The sequence below is a fragment of the Hyperolius riggenbachi genome, chromosome 4 (genome assembly GCF_040937935.1).
Source record: "Hyperolius riggenbachi isolate aHypRig1 chromosome 4, aHypRig1.pri, whole genome shotgun sequence".
In the NCBI taxonomy this organism is placed as follows: Eukaryota; Metazoa; Chordata; class Amphibia; order Anura; family Hyperoliidae; genus Hyperolius; species Hyperolius riggenbachi.
Genome location: NC_090649.1, coordinates 100,716,135 through 100,743,594, shown reverse-complemented (window position 1 = coordinate 100,743,594; position 27,460 = coordinate 100,716,135). Strand labels below are relative to the sequence as shown.

The following is a 27,460-nucleotide window of genomic DNA, read 5'->3' as shown; positions in this document are numbered from 1 at the left end:
TGCAACTTTATGAAGTCGTGGACAGCTCTGTCTTTTGAAGCACATATCTCAACTGTCTCTCATTGTTTATTTTTTTTTTTGTTGTTGTTGTTTTTGTGTTTTTTCTGTGGAGAAAAGTTGAAAGGGTCACTAGCCTGCTTTGTGAAATCATTTAAAATGCTGAGTGTATTGTGGAAACTACACTTATTAGAGAATGATGCAATGTTATAAAAAAAGACTATATACCTGAAAATAAAAATATGACACAATTTTCTTTGCTACTAATGTTCTATTAATTATCCGTACTACACAACAAATTCATTATATCATGAGGTTTTTTTTCGCTTCAGTGTCACTTTAATATAACACCAGGCAATAAGGCTGCATGTGAGCAGTCATGCAATCGCTCCACCCTTCATACCTCTGTGTGTCACTCCTGTTCTTGCTCATGCCCCATGTGCATGAGTGTAGATGTTAATGCTTGTGGCACACTACAATGCTGCCAGGCTACATACAATACCTTCTGCCCAACCTCTGTACAAATCCAAGGGGTGGGCATAGTGTTAAAGAGACTCCGTAACAAAAATTGCATCCTGTTTTTTATCATCCTACAAGTTCAAAAAGCTATTCTAATGTGTTCTGGCTTACTGCAGCACTTTATACTATCACTGTCTCTGTAATAAATCAATGTATCTTTCCCCTGTCAGACTTGTCGGCCTGTGTCTGGAAGGCTGCCAAGTTCTTCAGTGCTGTGGTTCTGCTATGAACTCCCCCTTCCAGGCCCCTGTATGCACATTGCCTGTGTATTATTTAGATTAGGGCAGCTTCTCTCTTCTCTTATCTTTTACAAGCTGGATAAATCGTCCTCTGAGCTGGCTGGGCTTTTACATACTGAAGAATTACAGACAAGGGCAAAGCTGTTTGCAGGAAGAAAAGAGCAGCCTGAAACTTCAGTGCATGAGAACTGCAGGGGGAAAGAAACACACAAATAATCTCTTGAGATTCAAAAGGAAGGCTGTATACAGCCTGCTTGTGTATGGATATATTTTCTATGTGTGGACATACTGTACATCAACCTACTTCCTGTTTTGGTGGCCATTTTGTTTGTTTATAAACAAACTTTTTAAAACGGTTTTTAACCAATTTTAATGCGGCGAGGAGCGGCGAAATTGTGTCAGAGGGTAATAGGAGATGTCCCCTAACGCACTGGTATGTTTACTTTTGTGCGATTTTAACAATACAGATTCTCTTTAAGTCAAGACCACAGTCACATCTGTTGAGATTCTGTCTAATATATAAAAGTGAAAAGTGGTGTAACAGGTAAACAATACCTGAAAGGCAGGGAACACACTGGCTGGAATCATGCATCTTGCTGTAAAAGGCAAAACGTGCATGGCTGCACTGCCCATTGAAGTCAATGGCTCGGGAAACACATTTTGCTTTCACAGTTTCCCCCCCCACAATTGTAAATTGCACAGCTTTCTGCTTTTTCCCACACAACGTCACGTGGGTATAACAATTACAATGTATTCTACCGTATCACAAAAATCGTGGAAGAACGTGAAAAATTGCATGTGGGAAATGTAATTGCCAACATGAATGTACTACGATGGGAATTGAGAATCACAGGGAAAACACCCCTGCAAGTGTGTTCCCTGCCTTTAGTTTACCTGATCTGTCACAGATCTATATACCTTCATTAAGCAGCTGTACAAGGAAAAACAAAGATGGACGTACATGTCAGTTTAGAGTGAACTTATTTTTAATGTAAATATACCATATGGAACATTTAGACTAACATATAAACTAAATGCACACCCATAAGCACAAGAATGTTTCACTTTAGCATCTGGCACTATCTAGGCTTTCAGAATATTTATTTTTTTATTGGCAATACATTTTGCTATCAATGACACGTGAAAAAACAAGCATTTGTCTAAAATGATAATTCTCTAGTCTAGATTATAATGAAATACCTTTGGAATAGTACATACAGTAAGGTGCTGTCTTGTTGCAACTATTAAGTTAGGGACCTATGGTTAAGGCACATGAACACAAATTCTGTGGCAATTCCTAGCGCTTGCAATGACAAAGTCAGTCTCCATTTATTGAAAGCCAGCCTGAGGTGAGTAAATTCAGGTTTGATACTTGCATAAGAGGAAGGAAGGGTCTGGCTACCACAGAGCATGAGTCAGTCACCAGTGACTGACTCAGGAGCATTTTGTGAACCTGAGAATAATCGGTAGTTACATTTGGACAGTAGCTAGGTACAAAATGCTAGTAGTAGCTGAGACTGGTAAAGCGTATGTGTATATGTTACTGCATTGTCAGCTAGTTCTTGAAATACCTAAAAAACAAAGATATTCCAGAAATATTTTATAGGAACTTTTGTAACAGCAGCTTTGCTAATACACGCCCTAGAAAACACAAGTGCGCGTTCTAACTTATAAGCGGATAATTATAACACTGGAAACAGTAGTGTTGCTGGAACATGCAACCATGGGTGGGAACGATCGTTCTTCAACACGCAGAAGCAGCTCATCCTATTTTCTGGATCCATCCCTTGCCAGCCGGTCAGCAATCTCATTTCCCGTATTGCCGCTGTGGCCAGGGATATGGGTCTGCACAAACAAGAAGAAATAGTTTAAGTACACTTTAAAAAAAAAAAAAAGATACCTAACACTGTAGTGGGAAGCTTGTGGATGGCCCAGAGTCCTCCCAGATCTATTTACAGCCCACTGATCCAGCACAGGGTCCCTCCTAAAGGGAACCAAGCGCCACCTTTTTGTCCTGGTGTCTAATAGCTATAGGAGCTGCCACGTTCCCCCTACCCTTCTAGCTGCCCATTAATTATCCAGGGGAAGGTGTGAAGGTAGCATCCTGGCTGCTAAAATGGTACTTGGTTCACTTTAACTTATTCTACTTGCCTAAGTCAAATGAGTTTCTTCCCCCCCCCCGCCCCCCATATGCATGAGCGCGTTGTTCTACTGGGCATACGCATGATGCTTTCCAGTAAGCCACAGCCTACAAGAAAAAAAACTAAACAAAAGCAAACAACTTTATGTAATAAAAGCAATTTCCTCCCTGGATTGTGTCTCCCTTTAGGTGCTGTAAAGCAACTGAGGTCAAGGGGAATGCGGTCCGCACAGCCTTTTTTAGTTGCCCCTGAAGTTTTCTTGAGTTATAATTGAATTTTTATGGAATTGCTGTAAAATGTAATAATTTTATTGTACTGTATCGTGTGTGGCCATTTTAAGAGCCTAACCAGCATCGCAGCTCTGCTTCCTCTGCTCTTTTGCAGTCCCATAGTAATGGTGTAATGGTTAAAGGGGTTCTGTGGGGGTTTCTGAGGCGAAAAACTGCCACTTACCTGGGGCTTTTATCAGCCCCCTGCAGCGGTAATGTCCCACGCCGTCCTGCTCCCATCCGCTGTTCCCCGCAGCCGGCACCGGGCTATTATTCGGCTGTCACACAGACGAATAATGCGCGTTGCCGCGCCTCCGCTTGCGTCATCTGAGGCTTACTGCGCAGGCGCAGTACAACGGGTTCTTGTACTGCGCTTGCGCAGTAAGCTTCCGATGACGCAGGCGGAAGCGAGCGGGTGCGCGGCCACTCTAGCGCAGCCACAGTTGGATCCCATGCCACTTAGACCGGGGCCGGCGGCGGAGAACGGCAGATGGGAGGAGGACGGCGTGGGACATTACCGCTGCACGGGGCTGATAGAAGCCCAAGGTAAGTGTCTGGTTTTCTCCTCCGCAACCCCCCACAGAACCCCTTTAAGGGCACCGCCTCTGACACAGGAGACCATGGTTCAAATCTCAGCTCTGCCTGTTCAGTAAGCTAGCACCTATTCAGTAGGAGACCGTGGGCCAGCCTCCCTAACACTGCTACTGCCTATAGAGCACGCCCTAGTGGCTGCAGCTCTGGCGCTTTGAGTCTGCCAGGAGAAAAGCGCGATACAAATGTTATTTGTTTTGTCTACTATAGAACTATGAAAAAATGGCTGCTTGAGGAAAAGAGGGGGCACATATGGAGAGGAGGGGGCACCGACGGAGACAGGAGGAGGCACATATGGAACACAGATGTGGAGGAGACTAAGAGGGGGGCACAGATGCACAGGAGGCAATACGAGGGAGAAGCTAAGGCAAACAGGGAGAGGATGAGACTTAAAAAGTAGAGGGCACAGACTGAGCACAGGGTGACAGGAGGAGGCACTAAGGGTGCATAGCAGGGACTATTGTCCACACTTGAACTTGCACTGGTGGCATAGAAGGACAGGAAATGGCAAAGAAGGAGTCACAGAGGAAGAAGGGGGGGGTCAGGCAGATGAGGGGATACTGGTGCCACAGAAGTGGACACAGTGAGACACTGTTGTCACAGGGAGACACAGAGGAAAACACTGGAGGCCACAGTACTCTGACCTACACACAAATTAAACTTACATGGAACCTGCAGTGAGAGGGATATGGAGGCCGCCATATCTACTGTATTTCCTTTTAAACAATACCAGTTGCCTGGCAGTTCTGCTGATCTTTCACGCATCAGTAGTGTCTGAATCAAGCATGTGGCAAATGCAGTAAAACTTCAGTCAAACACTTGATCTGCATGCTTGTTCGGGTTCTATGGCTAAAATGTATTAGAGGTAAAGGATTAGCTGGATGGCCAGGCAATGTATAGTGTTAAAAGGAAATTAATATGGTAGCCTCAATATCCTCTCACTTCAGTTGTCAAACAAACCTATAGTCCCAGGAACTACCTGTATAATAGGCATAGTATACATGGGGCAATCTGCAAAAATTGGGTTTCATTTCACTAGTTCACCGCCCCCCCCCCCTCCCCCCCCCCTAGCAATCTCAAGAACTGTTGTGGCCTTTAGTATAAACATTCTGGACAGCCCTGGGTTACAAGTATCCTTTAAATGAGTTTTGCCTAATGTAATGTCTATTATTACTCTTCCTATGTAAGTTCTAGATCCCTGGGAAGGATCTATTCTTCTTGCGAAGCATTGATAATTTGGTGAACTGCTGATTAAATTTACAGAGAAACTATGATGTAAGTTTTTCCCTCCCCAGACCATCTGCTTAGTTGTAGAGACTTTAGGGAGCTATAGTCTCAAATATAGCGTAGTTTGCAGGGATAAGCCGCATCATATATTTAGATAAGCAGTGAGTGCTGATTTATGGGGGATTATATTGTTTTATTAGTGACGGGAGTATCATTTATCTGGCGATCCTGCTGATACATCCTCTGCACAGATACATATCCAATCACTGCTGATCACTCTGCATAGCGTGATGTAAACAGACCTCACTTGATGCTGGGTAAATTAACACAGTGGAGAATTTCTTCTTCCAGCCACCTTCATCTTCAGAGAGCCATAGCTTGGAGCATCACTGCACATCACTTCAAAGCAGGCACAAGATGAAAAGTGAATTTCTTGTCTCTGTTTGAGGTCTTGTGATGTGTAATATGTGAAGGGGCGTTTTCCACCTTTTTTCCAGCGCAGGCTATTTTGAAAAATCGCCCACAAAACGCTGTGAGAGTTCACAGATGAGCAGTTTGTTTCCGATCCGCTCAGCAAAGTGGTGCCTGTACCATTTTTGAGGCGTTTTTGCTATAATGGAAGGTATAGGAAAAACGCAAAACGCCTACAAAATCGGTTTGTCGTTTTGTGCATCGATTTCGTTCGCGTTTTTAAGAATAAATACCATTGTTTGTATTATTTTCCGGGTCAAAGAGTTCACTTCCTGACTTGCGCCAGGGAGTGAGACTCAAAACCGCTCTCTGGCAAAGCGCTCAGAAAAGCGCTTTTTACAAAAACCCAGGCCGCAGTGGAGCCCCAGGAGGGGAAAAAAAAAAACACAGCACACAAAAACAAACTGCTTAGATGTGAAGGAGGCCTCACTGATTGTCATAAGAACGCATACTCTATCTTACTTAGCATACGCATCTACACAATACATACATAGACTTATGACTATGGTTAAGTGACAAAATGCAAAGTACAATGTACAGCCCTGCGGAAGAGGTCGGCGCTATAAAAATACTAAATAATAATAATCTTAAAATGCACATTAACCACCTTAGCGGTATGGACGAGCTCAGCTCCTCCATTACCGCCAGAGGGTGCCGCTCAGGCCCTGCTGGGCCGATTTTCATGAAATAAAGAACAGCACACGCAGCCGGCACTTTGCCAGCCGCGTGTGCTGCCCGATCGCCGCCGCTCTGCGGCGATCCGCCGCGAGCAGCGGCGAAAGAGGGTCCCCCCAGCCGCCTGAGCCCTGCGCAGCCGGAACAAATAGTTCCGGCCAGCGCTAAGGGCTGGATCGGAGGCGGCTGACGTCCATGACGTCACTCCGCTCGTCGCCATGGCGACAGGAGAAGCCAAACACGGAAGGCTGCTCATTGCGGCCTTCCGTGTTACTTTTGGCCGCCGGAGGCGATCAGAAGAACGCCTCCGGAGCGCCATCTAGTGGGCTTAAGTTGGCTGCATGAAATAGTTTTTTTTTTATTTAAAAAAAACACTCATGCAGCCGCCCTGGCGATCTTAATAGAACGCCAGGGTGGTTAAACACAGTGATAAAAGCTGCATGATGACTCAAGGCATTTAAAACTTTTGCAATATATCACTAGAGCATTTTTTCAGGCTTTTGGAGGTGTGCTGTATAAACAGATGCATCTTGATTTCTGGACAACCTAGAAAAACGCATATTTCAGGTTTTTTTGGGTGGACAGTCTTTATTTTGATGCCGTGTATTAACCTCCTGAGCATTACGCCGCTCAGGAGGTTGTCACTTTTTGCCCGATTAGCAAACAATTGTGCAAATTGACTTCAAACCCTCTAGCTAGCACTAGGCTAGCTCGAAGAAGTCTCCGGCACCCCCCCCCCCCTCCCGATCCCTGCCACTCCCCCGTTTATACATTACCCAGCCTGGATCCAGCGATCGGCGCAGCCTCCCCGGACAGTTCCAGTCTTCACTATGGGATCACACATGACGTCATGCGCAAATCCGATCCTCCCCATAGAGAGACCGGAGCTGCGTCGGGAGGCTGCGCAATCGCTGGATCCAGGGGGGTAACGTATAAATGGGGGATCGCAGGGGAGCGACGGGTGCCCAACACTTTTACTAGCTAGCCTAGTGCTAGCTAGAGCATTTACAGTCAATTTGCACAATTAATTATGGGGACTCCTGGGGCCACAGAGCGGTATGCCCGACACAGTGTCGGGCATACCGCTAAGGAGGTTAATACTGATATTTTAAAAAAATGTAGTAAAATATAACCTAAAGAAAAAAAAATGCATTTTATTGTTTTTTTTGTTTTGTTTTGGGAATAATATGTAAAAGGAGACTCGTGGTGATTCTAAAATACTTTACAGTGACCTTGCAGCACTGGTATGTTCTCCAAGTGTTTGCGTGGGTTTCCTCTGGGCACTTCGGTTTCCTCCGACATCCCAAAAACAGAGATAGGTTAATTGGCACTAGACTACGATGGACATAGGACTGTGATGTGGATTAGATTGTGAGCTCCTCTGAGGGACAGTTAGTGACAAGACTATAAAATCTCTACAGAACTGGAGATGATGTCGGCGCTATATAAATACAAAATAATAATAACTAAGTACTAATACTAACTAATATTTCAAAAGTGTAGCTGTATTGGAATACTGCATCTGATCTCCCCTCACAACGCCTGGACAGATCAGCAGCGTACTAATATAGTTCCTTTATCTTGATCAACGTAACTGAATTTAAAGAGACACTGAAGCGAAAAAAAAACATTGATATAATGAATTGTATGTGTAATATGGATAATTACTAGAACATTAGTAGCATAAAATATATTCTCGTATTTTTATTTTCAGTTATATAGTGTTTTTGTATAACATAGCATTCTCTAATATTTGCAGTTTACAAACTACTCAGCATGCTAAATGATTATACAGAGCAGGCTAGCGAACTTTTGACCTGTCCTCTGGAGAGAAAAAAAAAAAAATACGACTGACAGTTGAAATAATTAGCTTCAGAAGACAGGGCTCTCTGCGACTTTGAAAGTCGTGGAGCTAAATGGCTCTTTTGCATAGATAACTGGAGTTTCTTAACTCTTCCTGTACTGGAAACAATATTAGACTTATGTCTCTGCTCCTAATGTTTTATTTCTTAGCTGTACTACACATACAAATGATTATATCATAATTTTTTTTTCCGCTTCAGTGTCTCTTTAAAAGAAGTCATGCGACTAGGAGTCACTTGTCTCCTAGACATGCTCTCTCCATGCAGCTACATTATAAATAATGGCAGGACTGCAAACAGTCATTGGTTTGATAGAACTGACAATAACAGCGCTCTGCTGCCGCTCGATTCCTGTACAGCTTGGTTTGCCTGTTGTGATTGCACTTACCCATGTGACATCCATGTTTTTACTCAAGTTGTCCAACCTCTGGAAATCTTGTTTGTTGACCACATCATGGCCACTGTAGGTCTTCCAGCCATTTTCTTTCCATCTGGGCATCCATTCAGTCGCACCTAAAATGAATAAGACTTTGTAAAACCTTCAGTTATTCACCAAGTGCTGAATAATAAAGTCACCTGAATTTACTCCCAGCTCAAGAGCATACCCTATACTTGGTCCACCACAAACCAATTAGAATTTTCCTGTTGCAGGAGGAGCCCAATGGTTTCTTGCAAACCCATGAGGTGCCCCATGCTTCTGCTGGGTTTAGGTCCCCTGCAGTGGAACGAGGTGGTGAGGAGAGGAACAGGAAGGGTCTATAGGACCCTGTCCTTAAGTATCAGGGGAGGGGGGGGTTCTTATTACTCGCTACAGACTCACTTTAAAAATGCATAAACTGGAGCTATAAATATTTACCGTACATATTGTTCAGTCCTCACTGAACCATCTTGTACCTGGTGAAGATATTTTCCAGGTACGTCATAATGCCCCTTTAGACTGGAAGCACAATTGTGTCAGTGGTTTTGCAGGTGTTTACAGGGTTTGTGACACTCTTACACGTGATTTCTGCAATCACTCCCGATTTTTCAGATTGTGGCAAAATACATTTCAAAGTGTGATTTTAATCATAGCAAAAAATGCACATGCAAAATGCCAACTACGTATGATTTCCAACCAGGCCATTCAAATCAATGGCCAGTGCGGCGGGGCGTGTGCTCCTAGCCTAAAGTATGCCCTTCAGAGTTTGGCCTCAATTTACTAAGCATTACCACATTCGGTAATGCAACCAGAAAAAAATCTGGCTTTACCCATCACCTTGCCAAATGCCAATTCGCTAAATCTATTACCACACTGAAAAGTTAAAATGACTGACTCATGAGGTAAATTACCAACTTGTGTGGTAAATACCTAAAGAGATGTCAAGAAATTGCAATTCACAAAGATTAAAGCATTCAGTAAATTAAATAAAAGGTTTCAGTACTTACCTCCAGCTCTGACCAGCCGGTAACTCACACTCTCCATGCAGTAACGTTGACAGATGTAGCAGACAGCCAATAGGGAGAGCCACACCAGGGGCGTAACTAGAAATCACTGGGCCCCCCTGCGAATATTTGGATGGGGCCCCCCCCCATAGGTGCCAAATAATCGTAATGGGGCAGCGTTTCACTGTAAATTAATTGTAAAGTGGGCAGCATTTTACCAGACAATCGTAATGTGGGCCAGAAAATCGTAATGTGGGCAGAGTTCACCAGAAAATCGTAATGTGGGCCTTTAGAAAATCATAATGTGGGCAGAGTTCACCAGAAAATCGTAATGTGGGCACCAGTCACCAGAAAATTGTAACGTGGACAGCATTCACCAGACAATCGTAATGTGGGCAGCGTTCACCAGAAAATCATAATGTGGGCAGAGTTCACCAGAAAATCATAATGTGGGCAGAGTTCACCAGAAAATCGTAACGTGAGCAGCAGTCACCAGAAAATTGTAACGTGGACAGCATTCACCAGACAATCGTAATGTGGGCAGCGTTCACCAGAATGTCGTAATGTGGGACAGAAAATCGTAATGTGGGCAGAGTTCACCAGAAAATCGCAATGTGGGCAGCAGTCACCAGAAAATCGCCATGTGGGCAGCAGTCACCAGAAAATCCTAATGTGGGCAGCAGTCACCAGAAAATCGCCATGTGGGCAGCAGTCACCAGAAAATCGCAATGTGGGCATCAGTCACCAGAAAATCCTAATGTGGGCAGCAGTCACCAGAAAATCCCAATGTGGGCAGCAGACACCAGAAAATCGTAATGTGGGCAGCAGACACCAGAAAATCGCAATGTGGGCAGCAGACACCTGAAAATCGTAATGTGGGCAGCAGACACCAGAAATTCCCAATGTGGGCAGCAGACACCTGAAAATCGTAATGTGGGCAGCAGACACCTGAAAATCGTAATGTGGGCAGCAGACACCTGAAAATCGTAATGTGGGCAGCAGACACCTGAAAATCGTAATGTGGGCAGCAGACACCTGAAAATCGTAATGTGGGCAGCAGACACCTGAAAATCGCAATGTGGGCAGCAGACACCTGAAAATCGCAATGTGGGCAGCAGACACCTGAAAATCGTAATGTGGGCAGCAGACACCTGAAAATCGTAATGTGGGCAGCAGACACCTGAAAATCGTAATGTGGGCAGCAGACACCTGAAAATCGTAATGTGGGCAGCAGACACCTGAAAATCGCAATGTGGGCAACAGACACCTGAAAATCGTAATGTGGGCAGCAGACACCTGAAAATCGCAATGTGGGCAGCAGTGACCAGAAAATCGCAATGTGGGCAGCAGTGACCAGAAAATCGCAATGTGGGCAGCAGTGACCAGAAAATCGTAATGTGGGCAGCAGTGACCAGAAAATCGTAATGTGGGCAGCAGGCACCTGAAAATCGTAATGTGGGCAGCAGTCACCAGAAAATCGTAATGTGGGCAGCAGTCACCAGAAAATCGTAATGTGGGCAGCAGTCACCAGAAAATCGTAATGTGGGCAGCAGACACCTGAAAATCGTAATGTGGGCAGCAGGCACCTGAAAATCGCAATGTGGGCAGCAGGCACCTGAAAATCGCAATGTGGGCAGCAGACACCTGAAAATCGTAATGTGGGCAGCAGACACCTGAAAATCGTAATGTGGGCAGCAGACACCTGAAAATCGTAATGTGGGCAGCAGGCACCTGAAAATCGTAATGTGGGCAGCAGTCACCAGAAAATCGTAATGTGGGCAGCAGTCACCAGAAAATCGTAATGTGGGCAGCAGACACCTGAAAATCGTAATGTGGGCAGCAGGCACCTGAAAATCGCAATGTGGGCAGCAGACACCTGAAAATCGTAATGTGGGCAGCAGTGACCAGAAAATCGCAATGTGGGCAGCAGTGACCAGAAAATCGTAATGTGGGCAGCAGACACCTGAAAATCGTAATGTGGGCAGCAGACACCTGAAAATCGTAATGTGGGCAGCAGACACCTGAAAATCGTAATGTGGGCAGCAGACACCTGAAAATCGTAATGTGGGCAGCAGACACCTGAAAATCGTAATGTGGGCAGCAGACACCTGAAAATCGTAATGTGGGCAGCAGACACCTGAAAATCGTAATGTGGGCAGCAGACACCTGAAAATCGTAATGTGGGCAGCAGGCACCTGAAAATCGTAATGTGGGCAGCAGGCACCTGAAAATCACAATGTGGGCAGCAGACACCTGAAAATCGTAATGTGGGCAGCAGACACCTGAAAATCGTAATGTGGGCAGCAGACACCTGAAAATCATAATGTGGGCAGCAGACACCTGAAAATCCCCCTCCAGCTAGTCAATGTATGTGGGCAGCGGGCAGCAGCGGGATACATACCTTCTTCCTTGCGTTCCATCGCCGCCTTCTCGCTCTAGCGGCTGACGTCACTTCCGCTTCCGGAAGTGACGTCAGCCGCTAGAGCGAGAAGGCGGCGATGGAACGCAAGGAAGAAGGTATGTATCCCGCTGCCCACACACATTGATTAGCTGGAGGGGAGCGCAGAGGGGAGAGCCCCGAGGTGAGGGAGAGGGGGGAACTTCCCCTCTCCCCGCCGACTGTGGGCAAGGCTTTCCCCTCATGCTGCCACCCCTCCAGCCCCCAAAAAACGGCCCCGAGCGGGCCCCAGGGGGGGGCCGGGCCCCCCCGCGGGCGCAGGCGCTGCAGGGCCTATTGCTACGCCCCTGAGCCACACAGCCCTGCTTCTTACCCCATTTGATCAGATACTCTGGAGGGCATGACTTAAGAATGGCAGAGCAGGAGACATTTTAAAATGCTTTTCTGTATCCCTTTAGATATGCATATCTAACTATTGATATACAGAAGAGCTCCCTCTAATGGCTGCAGCAAATCTAAAGGGTTGCCAGGGATGCACTGGACAGAAAAACTCACGTCTCATGCACACCACTTGTAGGAAGACTTACAGCTTCCTGACTGTCCTGTTCCACAGCTAGTGAGACTTGGGCCTCTTTTCCACCGACTGTTGATAGGCAGTGAAATGCCTCTCAAAGGCCTCTTTTCCATGAACTGTTGATAGCCAGTGAAATGCCTCTCAAACTCTTACAACTGCTCACTGCTGCCTGGTAACTGCTTGTTGCTGCCTGGTTACTGCTCACTGCTGCCTTGCAACTGGTTGCTGAGCACACAGCTCAACAGTCCGTAGAAAAGAGGCCAAACTCTCACAACTGCTCACTGCTGCCCGGTAACTGCTTGCTGAGCACACAGTTCAACAGTCCATGGAAAAGAGGCCTCACTGAGCAGGGCCTAAAGAATTGGAGCATGTTTTTTTCTGTATATTATTGAACTTCTACAATGTGCAGGAAATGTTAGTGAATTAGGGAAAAAAAAGTAATATACTGAATGCGGTATTTTGTCGGCCTAAATTATTTTACCGAACTGCCCTTAGTGAACTGAGGCCTTTGTGTGTGATTTTAGTACACAACGCAGTAACCTACCTTTTATAGTGAACTCGCTGTCTGTATGGATGTTGAGCCTGGTAATATTCTGACGCTGGGCCTGTTCCAGTGCCTTGCAGGCAGCCTGGCGAGAAAAACAAAACAATAATTCACAAAACAACTCAAAGTGAATATACGCGCATTCCAAAGGCAAACATGCATGGACAATTTTTTATTGAATGTCTTTATTCAACAAAATGAAGAATTCACGAGGTGGATCACTTTTTCTTTGAATTATTTAATAAATCAATTTTGATCAAAATGAGGAAAAATATGAAAACCCGTAATTGTGCTGTATGCAATTCTATGGTGTATAAAACTTTATTATTATTAAACTTTATTTATAAAGCGCTAACTTAGCACGACTGCATGAATGAGCCAATATGGCTCACTGTGCAGGCACACCTGTACTTGTGTGGGCACAGTACAGCCATGCTTGTGCCTGAAGAAGAGGAACCCATGTCAGAATCATTCGGGGGTCCACATTTGGCAACGGTTGCCTGGAGAACGGCGCAGGAAGCCTCTAGGACCAAGAGGCTTCACTCTTAAAGAGAACCCAAGGTGGGGTTCCAACAATGAAATCCGCATACAGAGGCTGGGTCTGCCTATACAGCCTAGCCTCTGTTGCTATCCAGATCCCCCCAAGCCCCCCCTGTGCTCTGCGATCACCCATAAATCACAGCCGCGCTGCCGACATGCAGCGTGTCACAGCGGGCTGTGTTTACCTCTGTACTTTCAGTCTGCTGCTCCCCCAGCCTCCTGCATAGCTCCGGTCCCCGCCTGCATCCCTCCCCTCCCCACTGATTGGAGGAAAAGGCGCGGGCGGGGACCGGAGCTATGCAGGAGGCGGGGGGAGAGCCGAGACTGACAATACAAAGGTAAACAGCGCGGCTGTGATTTATGGGTGATCGCAGAGCGCAGGGGGGGCTTAGGGGGGATCTGGATAGCAACAGAGGCTGGGCTGTATAGGCAGACCCAGCCTCTGTATGCAGATTTCATTGTCAGAACCTCACCTCGAGTTCTCTTTAAAGGGGACCTGAACGCTTGCACAGGACAGAAGGAAAACCTATAGAAATGCACCATCTGTGTATTTAGAGATTTCCCCCTCATCTGTGACTAAACACAAGTTGTAATTTGATCTCTCCCCTATGTCACCTGACTGCCAAGGCAGATAAGCTCATTTGAAAACACAGGATGTTAAGAATATGTCTACTTCCATGAATCAGGAAATAGAAACACTGAAGATTTATTTTAGGATTTGTCTCCGCTGTAACAAAGAAATGTTTTTCTTTAAAGTGGATCCGAGATGAACTTTTACTCATTGCATAATTGTGTTCCTTTCCTATTGTTTATAGGGCATTCCTCAAGCCAAATAAGTTTTTGTTTTGTTTTAATACTCTAATTTCCTATAAACTAATCAAGCCACACCCACAGCTTCTCCAGAGTGCCTTGGCGCTTGCAAGGGATTGTGGGATTTCAGTCTGGGCAGGTGAAAAAGGTGTTACTAGCTATAGATTTCCGAGGCAGAGTTTTCACAATCTGAGAGCTGCAGTGCAGATACAGATCAGTTGCCTGTGTAATGGAGGAGATAAGAGTGGAGTTTTCACAGAATATGCAGATTAGCATGCCTAGATACAGATAAGCTTGCCTGTGTGTGTAATTGTGTAATAGTGACAAGCAGAAAACATGTCTGCTCCCATTGTATCACAGGAAAAAATATTAATATACTGTTGAAGCTGTTTGAAGATAGATTTGCTGTGTAAACTATCTAAACTTTAGATAAGATATATAGACAAGTCACTTGTTATATTTAGTTTTTCATCTCGGATCCGCTTTAAAGGTTATTATGCAGATGCGTATCTTTTACAGCAGAGAGGAAGTTCTGAGATCAGGTCCGCTTTAAGTAAAGGATTGCCTTGGGTACACTTTAATTGACAATGAGACCGAAACCTACAAATGCACAGTAATTTTGTCCTATATATTTTGATATTGTTTGGCCTAGAATGCCATTGAGTTGCACTTTTGGCTATGAGCAGCAGCTTTCAGCCTTATGTTGTTACAGGTTCATATTCAGTGTACTCAGTGCAAAGTCATCATTGCTATAAGATAAAGTAAATAAGACTGAAGCAATACACTACCTGTATTTCAGCTCTTTGGTTGGTCGCTCTTCCTTCCAGTCTTTCAGAAACATTTCTGTAAAATTAGAGTACAAAACAACTTGTTAAATGTTGGTACAGCTCAGCAAACCAATCCGGGCAAAATCAAGTGACCTTGAAGTGAAATAGGTCATGCAGAAATTTTTTTTTAACCTCTAGAGCATAGTCAAACTCCTAATCAAGACTTTCCTGGAATCCCAAATTTCTATTTTGTTTAAATTATGCAGGAAGTGAGAGGCAAATGGTAGCTGCCATATTTATTATCTTTTAGGGCTAGTTCACAGTTCTCAGTTGCGTTGCAGAATACTTCTACGTGGCAACACACTGCCCATACAGTTCTATGGGGCTGTTCACAGTGCTGTGTTGTATCTGACTGGGTTAGGCCTCTTTTCCACTTGATAAGCAGTGAATTGCCTCTCAAGCTCTCACAACTGCTGCCTGCTTTCATACAGGCAGTTGATAGGCAGTAAAAATCCCGTCGAACTCTCACAACTGCTTGCTGCTGCCTGGTATTTGCTTGCTGCTGCTTGGCAACTGCATGAAGCTGCTTGGCAACTGCTTGCTGAGCACACAATAAAACTGCCCATGTGAAAGGGCCCTTATTCTAACTTGCTGCATGCAGGCTTTTGTATTAAAGTCCATATCCAGTCTCCATTGCAGTTCACAGTCATTTTAAGGCCTCTTTTCCACGGGCAGTTGAACTGTGTGCTCAGCAAGCAGTTGCCTAGCAGCAGTGAGCAGTTGCCAGGCAGCAGTAAGCAGTTGTGAGAGTTTGAGAGGCATTTCACTGCCTATCAACCGCTCGTGGAAAAGAGGCCTAAGGGAGTTGACCCTGTAGTAAGAGATACTCTTTATTGTCTTTAATTTGCAAAGCACAAACAACATGGGGGGGGGGGGGGGGGGGATTACAAACTTGTATATGTTACGGCCAAAACCAGAAATCGGCCAATTCTAGAATTGGCCGGCCGTTTCTAGAACTGGCCGATTTGACGTCGGCCAAAGTCCAAAATGCTGGGAATTTCTGACATTGGCCGGCCAGTTCTAGACACGGCCAAAGTCCAAAACGCACAAATTCCAGAACATCCCGGGTCCTGTCCAGCACCATGAATGGCACTTCCGCTCTGCTCTGAAAGATACAGCATACTAATCTTTTTTTTTTTTTTTTTTTTTTTTTTTTTTTAAGAAAAGCATTTCTTAATTACAGCTGATACAAATCCTGCAATAAATCTGCAGTATGTCTACATCCTGCTTTCTTGGGAGAAGACTGTTAACATTCTGTGCTTTTAAATTACCTGCTCTGCTGTGGAAGTCAGGTGACACAGGGGAGAGATCAAATTACAGTGGTGATTAGTCACAGATGAGGGGGAATGCATGGCTGGGGGTGCTTTGCTGGGGGGCTGTGCATGGCTGGGGGTGCTTTGCTGGGGGGCTGTGCATGGCTGGGGGTGCTCTGCTGGGGGGCTGTGCAGGGCTGTGGGTGCTCTGCTGGGGGGCTGTGCAGGGCTGTGGGTGCTTTGTGGGGGGCTGTGCATGGCTGTGGGTGCTTTGTGGGGGGCTGTGCGTGCTCTGCTGGGGGCTGTGTATGGCTGTGGGTGCTCTGCTAGGGGGCTGTGCATGGCTGTGGGTGTTCTGCGCTGCACATGGCTGGGGGGGTCTTTGCTGGGGGGCTGTGCATGGCTGTGGTGGGTGCTTTGCTGGGGGGCTGTGCATGGCTGTGGGTGCTCTGCTAGGGGGCTGTGCATGGCTGTGGGTGTTCTGCGCTGCGCATGGCTGGGGGGGTCTTTGCTGGGGGGCTGTGCATGGCTGTGGTGGGTGCTTTGCTGGGGGGCTGTGTATGGCTGTGGGTGCTCTGCTAGGGGGCTGTGCATGGCTGTGGGTGTTCTGCGCATGGCTGGGGGGGGGGTCTTTGCTAGGGGGCTGTGCATGGCTGTGGGTGTTCTGCGCATGGCTGGGGGGGGCTGTGCATGGCTGTGGTGGGTGCTTTGCTGGGGGGCTGTGCATGGCTGGGGGGGGGGGGGGGTCTTTGCTGGGCTGGTCGTGGCTGGAAATGCTTTGCATGGTCGGGGGGGGGGGGCGGCTTTGCATAGCTGGGGGTGCTTTGCTGGGCTGGGGGGAGCTTTACTGGGCTGGGGGAGCTTTGCTGGAAGCGCCGCCAGGAAGCCCCGCTCACCTCATCCCCTGCTGCCGCTAAGTACTCAGACCTCCGATCAGGGCGACCACCAGGCGGAGAAAGGCAGAGCAACGCGCACGCTACCTGCCCGGACCTATACACTTCCAATGCAGAAGAAGTGTTTAATGACGTCACTTCTGCATTGAAGTGTTCGGGTCCAGCGGGTAGTGATGGGAATTCCGGCTCTTCTCGGAGAATCGGCTCTTCTGAATCGGCTCCCATGGCTCTCAATCGGCTCTTCATTAAATATCACTGGACACCACTCAGAATCGGAGGAAAAGCCCCGCCCCCGTCTCCATGACAACTCCAGACTGCTTCGCTGACTGGGGCAATCCTTCCTGCTACTGCTCTGGCCTGCCCCATACACTCCTACAAGCTGCAAGAGGAGGACTACATCTCCCAGCATGCCTCAGCGCCCTTTATTACACAGCAAATCAGAGCTGTGTGGGGCGGCTGAGGCATCGGCTCTTTCAAAACTGAGAGCCGGCTCTTGTCGTTCACAGCAAAGAGCCGGCTCGTTCGTGAACGACCCATCACTACCAGCGGGTCTCGCGTGAGCTGGGCTGGCAGCTGCTATGCCTCTCTCTGCCTCCCTGCTGCGGTCGCCCTGATCGGAGGTCTGAATACGTTAGCGGCAGCCGCAGCAGGGGATGAGGTGAGCGGGGCTTCTTGGCGGCGGTGAGCGGGACTTCGGGACTTGGCCGGCCACGTGAAGTCACAACGCGTTCTGGCCGGCCAAAGTCCGAAACTGAAGCCCGTTTCACACATTGGCCGCATGAGCCGGCCACTTCGCATACTGACCGGCCAGAACCCGAAGTGGCCAGACTTCGGGTTCTGGCCGTAACATATACATAGAAACTACTAACCACAGTATCACCATTCTGGAAGGAGGAATGTTTTGTTAGCAGGACACCACATAAACTTAGTGCTACAGTTGATGTGCTCTAGGAATCTGTTTGCTCCCATGTTATGTTTCCTATATTTGGGAGTTTCATATCTGGAAGATGTTAATTTATAATCAATAAGACTTACAAGGCACTGTCTGGTTCCCAGTAAACGCCAATTCCTCCTCTTGCTCCATCCCTTCCATTGCGAGTACAGCAGCCATCAGTGTACACGTCTGCCGACCTCCCTGTGAAAGAAAAGGAGAACCAGTAACTCCATGTGCATGCGAAAAGACAAGCTGTGTATCATGCCTTTATGACCAACTAAGGCCTCTTTTCCACGGGCAGTTGAACTGTGTGCTCAGCAAGCAGTTACCAGGCAGCAGCGAGCAGTTACCAGGCAGTGATGAGCAGTTTTCAGAGTTTGAGAGGCATTTCACTGCCTATAAACTGCTTGTGGAAAAGAGGCCTAAGGGAGTTGACCCTGTAGTAGGAGAGGAATATGAAGGCTACCAAATTTACCTCCTCTTAACCACTTAATTGCTAGGCAATTGGTAGCAAAAACTAGCCATGACAATTCTGATCTTTCTGATTAGTAGTGTCTGAATCAAAGTACTGAAACAAGCAAGCAGCTAATCCCCCCCAAAGACATAAGTCTTTGTGTAATCACAAAGATAGAAGACTATGAAGTAATTATGTACTCTTAAAAATATCTTTCAATTTAAACTGGATATTTTATTATTATGCACGATGGCTGCTTCCAAACTAGCTGCTGTGACCAAGAGTAGAATTAAGATTTTTACATAGATAACATTGTTACAAGTCAATGGCAGGTAGGATAAATATATAGCCAATAATTTGGGAAACAGAGCTTTAATAGGGATGATCAATGAGATGCAAATAATTCTAGTTAAAGCAAATGTATATGCACATAGATCATACACTTTGGTCACTGAGGAAGCGGGAGTTCCTGCGAAACGGCTGTAAGGCCGGTGTTTCTGTACCCTACGCTTTGGTGTGCCCTGTATGCTGAAACCACAATAAATTCCTCATTGCATGGATTGATGCCTAGCCATTCATTGAATCTACTTGCGAGTGCACACGCAGAGGAGTGGACAGCAAGCCGAGTTGCCAGCTATTGCATTTGGTGCCGACCTTACCTCTACACATACACACGTATATGCAAATATATTCAGCTTGAAAATGAACCAATCAGTTTAAACCCAGGTTTAAATTGATTGGTCCATTTTGAAGCTGCATATATTTTCATAAACTCAGAAAATGTACATATCATTGATCATCTCCAGTCTAATTGTAAGCTGTGCCAGACTGTAGTTCCGGTTTAAGAGAATCAGATAAATCGTATACCTCCTGATCTTTGGTTAGATGATCTTGCTGACTGATAGCCATAGCCTTGTCGGTTTCTGTAGCTGTAATGACAACAAGGTCAGTGGCAACATTTTTGATATTATGTGAAAATACAACTGTCTAGCACACCCTTAAAGCGTACCTGAACTCAGAACTTCCTTTCTGCTCTAAAAGATTTGCAACAGCATAATAACCTTTAAAATACTTCAATAAACTTCCTGCTTTCATGGAAGCACACATAGGGTTAACATCCTGTGTTTTACAAAATTAGCAGCTCTGCCATGGCAGAGGAGATTCCTCTATAGTAAGCCTTATTTCTACAGGAACGACGGTGATTTGCTGACATGACAAGTGTGGTCCCTGCAGCATTTTCGGAGTGATAACATTCAGGGAATGCAAGGCTCAAAATCACATTCCCAGAGATCGGCCCAGAAAACACTTGGCAAAATCACTTTTTGTAGAGCGATTTGCGATTCCTAGTGGCTCCCAGGCCTAAATGCCATTGCACCAGTGGAAGTATGGGAACGGTATGGCCTACCGTTTCTGACAGACAAAGTACTCAAACCCAGACTCTAGCGATTCTGATTCAATCCATAAAGCCAGTGTTCTCCCCAGGCTCTTTTAGCCAGGTGCTCCACCCAGCTAATTTTGGTGAGCACCCGGCTGTCATCAGCTCACCTACTCATCCTCTTCCTATGCTGTAAGCAGAGTTGTGCCGATTCCCCTGTCACGCCCCACCTGGCTACTTTTGCATGCCACCCAGCTGCAAAAAAAATATTCTGGGGAGAACACTGCACAAAACTATTTACTTCAGCGATCAGCTTCAGTATGGTTGATCGACTAGTGACCTGCACACTACAAGCAATATTCAATGCAATTCACCTTCACTAATCGATCTGACCAATGTTGTGCCTCCATACTCTGAATACAAAAATTGTTTCAGTCGATCGAATGACTTGTGAACAGTAGCCGATTCCTTTCATTCAACTGATATCTTGCATCCTTCTCGACTAAGCTGGTCGATTCGACATGATAGTGGCTGGATATTGTAATGGTTAAGGGCTCTGCCTCTGACACAGGAGACCAGGGAGCGAATCTCGGCTCTGCCTGTTCAGTAAGCCAGCACCTATTCAGCAGGAGACATTAGGCAAGTCTCCCTAACACTGCTACTGCCTATAGAGTGTGTCCTAGTGGCTGCAGCTCTGGTGCTTTGAGTCCGCCAGGAGAAATGCACAATATAAGTGTTTGTCTTTGTTATCAGCCACTGTTGATCGACTGGGCATAGTGGAACATACTCTATTCTCTCTCAATTCCATAAAATGATCAAATGGAATGGTTGCTCGTACAGCCAAATCGCTAGACGTTTGGCCACCCTAAAAAGGGACCCCGAGCAGAGTCCTAAAAAAATCAAAATCGACACTTACCTGGGGCCCCCTACAGCCCCCAGTAGCCTGCAAGGTCGCTCAGCATCCTCCCAGTCCCCTCCGTGGTCCCACTGGCGGCAACTTTCGGCCGAAGTCGTCCGCAACTGCGAATGCGTGGCCCAGCCTCACTCCCGGCTCGATCACGCACGCGTCGCTGTAAGTCTCCTGCATATGCACAGTTCTCGAAAGAGTGAACAGCGCATGCAGAGGAGGCTTACAGCTTTCCAGCCGGGAGCACGGCCGGGCCGACTGTTGCATCTTCGGGACCCGGAGGACGCAGAGGTAGCTCGCGGGCTATGGGGGGGCTGGTGGTAACCCCAAGTAATCACTCACAAGATCGCAAAACTCTGGCCTCAGCGATTGTGATTTTAGATGTGAACAAAGCCTGAGCGCTAGTGATTTCAAAATGCTCTTGCTAATGCAATGCTATGGGGGATTTCTATTAGGGTTGCCGCGATATACCGGTATTACGATATATCGCGGTTTGATTGTGCACGGTAACCATACCGTGCACAATCTCGTTTTACTGGTTTTTGGGGGGCGGGGCGACAGTGGTGGGGATGCGACGCAGCGACGAGCGCACGAACAGCGGCGGGGCTACACCTAACCCTGGCTACCTATCCTGCGAGCACCTACTACTGACTACACCTGTCCCTGGCTACCTATCCTGCGAGCACCTACTGCTGACTACACCTGTCCCTGGCTACCTGTTCTGCGAGCATCTTCTACTGGCTACACCTGTCCCTGGCTACCTATGCTGCGAGCACCTACTACTGGCTGCACCTATACTGCAAGCACCTACTACTGGCTACACCTATCACTGGCTGCCTATGCTGCGAGCACCTACTACTGGCTGCACCTATCCTGCAAGCACCTACTACTGGCTACACCTATCACTGGCTGCCTACGCTGCGAGCACCTACTACTGGCTGCACCTATCCTGCAAGCACCTACTACTGGCTACACCTATCACTGGCTGCCTATGCTGCGAGCACCTACTACTGGCTACACCTGTCCCTGGCTACCTATGCTGCAAGCACCTACTACTGGCAACACTTGTCCCTGGCTACCTATGCTGCGAGCACCTACTACTGGCAACACTTGTCCCTGGCTACCTTTGCTGCGAGCACCTACTACTGGCAACACTTGTCCCTGGCTACCTATGCTGCGAGCACCTACTACTGGCAACACTTGTCCCTGGCTACCTATGCTGCGAGCACCTACTACTGGCAACACTTGTCCCTGGCTACCTATGCTGCGAGCACCTACTACTGGCTACACCTGTCACTGGCTACCTATGCTGCGAGCACCTACTACTGGCAACACTTGTCCCTGGCTACCTATGCTGCGAGCACCTACTACTGGCTTCACCTGTCTCTGGCTACCTATGCTGCGAGCACCTACTACTGACTACACCTATCACTGACTACCTATACTGCAGCCACCTATCGCTGGCTACCTATACTGCAGCCACCTATTACTGGCTACACCTATCCCTGGCTACCTATGCTGCGGCCACCTACTACTGGCTACAGGAGGGGGGGCTGGCCTGGTCCAAATAATTGTACAATACCGTATACCGTAATACCTTCATACCGTGGTATTTTTTTTTTGACGGTTATCATACCGTGGAATTTCATACCGTTGCAACCCTAATTTTTATGAAATCACATCGATCAAGTGGGATCACATCCATAGCATTACGTTACCAAGAGTTTTCAAATCACAAAGCGCTCAGAAAGGCTTAGTAACATACTGCTAATGGGCACACACTAGGCAGAAAAGCTAGCGTTGCAGAAAACGCAGCGAAATCGCAAATATAATGCAAGTCAATGGGCAGCATGAAAAAAACACGTTTGTATTCTGCGATGCGCATTTTTAAAAACACTGGTCTTGCTGCATATTTTTCCAAAAGGCATCTAAAATGCACATAATAAAAGTCAATGATGACGCAGAGGTATTGCGTCTTCGCTTTTAAAAAAAAAAGTTTTCATTTTTTAATGTGTTTTAAAAAAAAATATGATGCATTTCCACTTCCTGTTGACTTCCTAGTGATTTGCATAAGACGCATTAAAAAAAAGCATACAAAACGCATATGCGATTTATATATGCGAACCGCAAACACGTTAAAACGCACAGAAAATGCAAGAAAAACGCATATGCAGAACAAAAACGCAAACGCACAGAAAATGCACAAAAGGATCTGCAGCAAAACGCTACCTTTCCCGCACTGCCTAGTCACAGTGTGTTCCTACTCTTAACTGCGATATAGAGGAGGACATGCTGCATAACTGCAATATACAGCATATGCAATATGTGGGAGTATTTTACAAAACTGCTTTTTGGGGTGCAAAGTGTGTTTTATTTGAGGGGCAATACACATGATTGTGCCAGAGGCCTCAGGATTGCTGCATTTGTTTTTCAGAACCCCATGGTTGCGCATCTGTCATTTGGTGCCTCTGGGGCTGCCAAAAATGCCAGACGGGTGAAAAATAGCCTGCTGCATTCATAAATTTAAACTAAATAAAGGTAAAGATTGTAACCACACCCAGAATTCAGCCTTTTGTTCATGAAAAATTAGAAATTAGATTGCCAACTCTGCATGCCATGTGAGATGAGGTCACTGCCCCTTTGCAGGACAGGAGGCCGCTCAAGGGACTGAGAGGGACAAAGGAACCACTTACATTGAGGGGAGGGGTTCATGTGCTGTGATTTGGAGACAAATCAAATCAAAGATAGCTTTATTGGCATGACCAAGATTCATACAGGTATTGCCAAAGCAAGGGGAAAAAGGGGGACATGGGAGGGGGTGGGGTAGGGGGACAATAGTTAAGCAGTCTGTGGACTAAAGGCTGCTCAGGTGCAGTCTTTACTCAATCTTTCATCAGTGCCTTTATTAGACAATCAACTACAGTGTGGTTTATCTAAAGTCAATCGACTACTGGCCTAATCCCTACAAAAAGCGAGATTCTATGCAGGTAGGGTCGGCTCCACAAGTAATTTACTCTTCAAGTTTAGTAATACACAATAGTGTATTGTATCTGATCCCCAAGAGCTCTCAAAGACTCCATACTGTGCATATACTCGCGCAATACAGAGCCGTCTGTCTTCCGGAGCGCAAGGGGACATGAGTTCTCCCAAATCCTTCCAAGGGCTCCTGGATGCGATGTAACCTCACCAGGGGACAGCACTGGAACAAAAACACCAATAGGGAACAGGGAAGGCTATACAGGATCCTGAGCCTTACCTTCCAGGGGTTCTCCTCAGGCTTTTAGTCGAGCTGGCCCTGCATTCTCTCATCTCACCCCACCCGGCTGGAAATAATTTCTGGGGAGAACACTGCCTTATAGGTATCTGCCCTTTGATTTATTTTTATTTTTTTTACCTCTACAGATTACTGTTCCACTCCTTCATGAACAGGATCAATAAACTTAGCTGTCACCACTTATTAAATTACGTATTTATATAATGCTGACATCTTCCACAGTAAAACAGAGTCAAGTCAGTATTCTATATTTCCTAGTCCCTATTGGAGTCTTCAGATGGCCATACATCTAGCAATTTTAACGATCAATAGACAGATCTCCCTCTGATCGAATCTGATCCGAGAGATCTGCTGGCTGCTTTAAACCGCAGGCAGATTACCGATCGATTTTAGAATGAACTCTTTCGGGAATGGCCGCGTGACGCCACCAGCTGCATCCCTCCCAAATGTATTATGTGCCCCCCAATGAATACTTTAAGTGTCTGGTGTCCACACTCCTCTTCTGCATTCGCTCCCCAAATGGGAAATAAAAAATTATCAAATCGTATGGTCGGCCGACAAATCTACAGATGTATGTCCACCTTTAGACCACTACTTTTAACCTCCAAGCAACATAAAATGACATTTTGATTTTCCTCAGCCAAAATGATCGTTCTTGATCGTCTATGCCACAAATTTTGAGACTAGGAGCACACTAGGCAGGGCAGAAAACCATGCGTATTCTGCATTTTGTGTTTTTACATTTATAGGTGCATTTTGTATACATTTGTGTTTTGAATTTTTTTCAAAAGTTTCTCTTTTTCAGTAAAAAGTAGTAAAATGCAGGATCACATTTCATTAATAAAACATGGATCAAAAATACATGTAAAAACACAGTCCTCTACATCTCCCAGTGGCGTAGCTAGAGGTCATTGCATAGCTCCCAACTGTCCCTTTTTCGGAGGGACAGTCCCTCTTTGGGAGCCCTGTCCCTCTTTCACCCTCATTTGTCCCTCCTTCAGGTCTTTATATATATATATATATATATTTCTATACTAAAAATGTGTTTGATTGACTCTAAACTTTCTTTCCATCCTTTAAATTGATATATTACTGATTTTAAAATGTTACTATGAAGGAAAATTAACCAGGATAGAAAGGACCAGTGTGGTTTGAATTATAAAACAACATTTTCCTTATGAAATTTTTATGGTATGCGGGACTAGAGGCGTGGTGAAGGCATGACCAGAGGTGTGGCAGGGGCATGGCTTAAAGGGAATGTCCAAGCAAAATAAAAAAATGAGTTTCACTTACCTGGTGCTTCTACCAGCCCCATGCAGCCATCCTGTGCCCTCGTAGTCACTCACTGCTGCTCCAGTCCCCCGCTGGCAGCTTGCCGACCTCGGAGGTCGGCGGGCCGCATTGCGTACATTTTTACGCATTTCCGCTAGTGCAGGAACATTAACAAATACATTTTACGCATTACTGGTTCAATGCGTAAAAATTTACGCATTGAACCAGTAACGCGTAAAAATGTATGTGTTAATTTTCCTGCACTAGCGGGAATGCGTAAAAATGTACGCAATGCGGCCTGCCGACCTCCGAGGTCGGCAAGCTGCCAGCGGTGGACTGGAGCAGCAGTGAGTGACTACGAGGGCACAGGATGGCTGCATGGGGCTGGTAGAAGCACCAGGTAAGTGAAACTCATTTTTTTATTTTGCTTGAACCTTCCCTTTAAGTGCCCCTTTTTCTCATCTCAAAAAGTTGGGAGGTATGGTCATTGGGCCCCATAGCAAAACTTACATGGGGCCCTCAGATGTAGGCATTGCCCAATGAATAGGCAATTTACATTCTTATTCAATCAAAACTGTTCAAGGTTCATGGGCACTGAGACAAAGTCAGAGGGTGAAGAAACACAAGAAAGTTAATGGTGAATACATGAAGTACCACCAGAGACCCCTGTGCTCCAGGGCCCCATAGCAGCTGCTATAGCTATTGCTCCGCCCCTGGCGTCTTTATTCAAATACATGCATTTTGCATGCGTTTTCTAAAAATATGCAGCAAGTTGTGCATTTTTAAAAAAAAGCACGTTGCAAAACATTCATTATGTCCAGAAACGCATGCGGTTTCCACATTGCTAAATTCTGCCTAGTGTGCTCCTAGCCTGAACGTGTCCTCTGGCATTGTTGAGGAGAAGGCTGTGCTGTGACCTTTTGTGTGGCATCACCAATAACTGTTCTCTATTGTTCTTGTGGGAACACCTATTGAAGCTTTTGCACATGAACTTTTTCTGTCCCCATCCCCCCTCTATAGCTCAGATTAGACCCAAGCATGTCTCCACACTGTGATTTTCCCAAAATTGGCAGCCAGAATGATATTTCAGTCAACAGATTCATTTGCATGTAGCTTTAAGAACACGTGTAGATGACCTAGAAATACTTCTATGGCACACACAGGGCTGGGTAAGGTCCATCGATGTACAAGTTTGACAAAGTTTATACTTTTGGTACAGTATAGTTAAATGAGAAGGAACGCTGTAAATCAGGACCATCTCTCTCCCTAGCAGAGAGCCGACATACAGGAGAAATGGAGCCCAGCACTCCTTCACACCCTTTGGGCGGGAAACTCCCCCATACCCCGCCATTATCGCACAGCTTCGCTCCCCTCACTGCACCTCTCCCCCATCTCCTATTTCTCTATGGCGATTGGCGAGCCAGCGGTGCACCAACAAACAGGCTGTATATACAGGTCATTTATTCCAGCCCAGAATACTGCATACCTCATACTGGCGGGAGGAAAGCTGCTCACTCAACCTTCTTCTCAGAGGATACTCTCTGACTGACTGGCTGCCGGGGGGATTACCTTGATGATGAGGGGACAACACTGAGTGAGTGAGAACAACAGGAAATCACCACACATGCGCACTGAGTCACTATTGGCCCAAGATAACAGCACTATTTGTTTTATTACTGTGGAATGCGGAGCTGTGACATTTGCCAGACCACACTGAGCACACAACGCAATACAGTACATTTCCCATGGTGGGGGGGGTTATTAACTAATCCTTTACAAACTCACTAATGATGGCCACACATCTGTAGATTTGGCAGCTGATTGACTATCAGATTTGGTAATTATTATAAAATCGGTGCTGCCAAAAGCATGCCCGATCAACAATGCAACGAATTTCAGACTGAAATCGGTGATCAGACATGCTGGAAAAATCTCGAGTCAACATGGTTGATGAGGTGCGCAGCGCTAACGGGTACATTAATTGTGATGGAA

At 46.2% G+C, this 27,460-nt stretch overlaps 1 protein-coding gene across 1 annotated transcript; it reads right to left on the bottom strand.

The window, feature by feature from the left end:
* Positions 1-1,723: 1,723 nt before the first annotated feature.
* Positions 1,724-27,068, bottom strand: LOC137571367 (ribonuclease H1-like). The gene is made up of 7 exons (XM_068280345.1): positions 26,955-27,068; positions 19,508-19,569; positions 18,288-18,387; positions 15,068-15,122; positions 12,930-13,014; positions 8,380-8,504; positions 1,724-2,600 (listed from the first exon to the last, which is right to left on the bottom strand). The coding sequence occupies exons 1-7, from the start codon at positions 26,957-26,959 to the stop codon at positions 2,523-2,525; spliced, it is 510 nt and encodes a 169-aa protein (XP_068136446.1). The 5' UTR covers positions 26,960-27,068; the 3' UTR covers positions 1,724-2,522.
* Between the last annotated feature and the right edge of the window lie 392 nt (positions 27,069-27,460).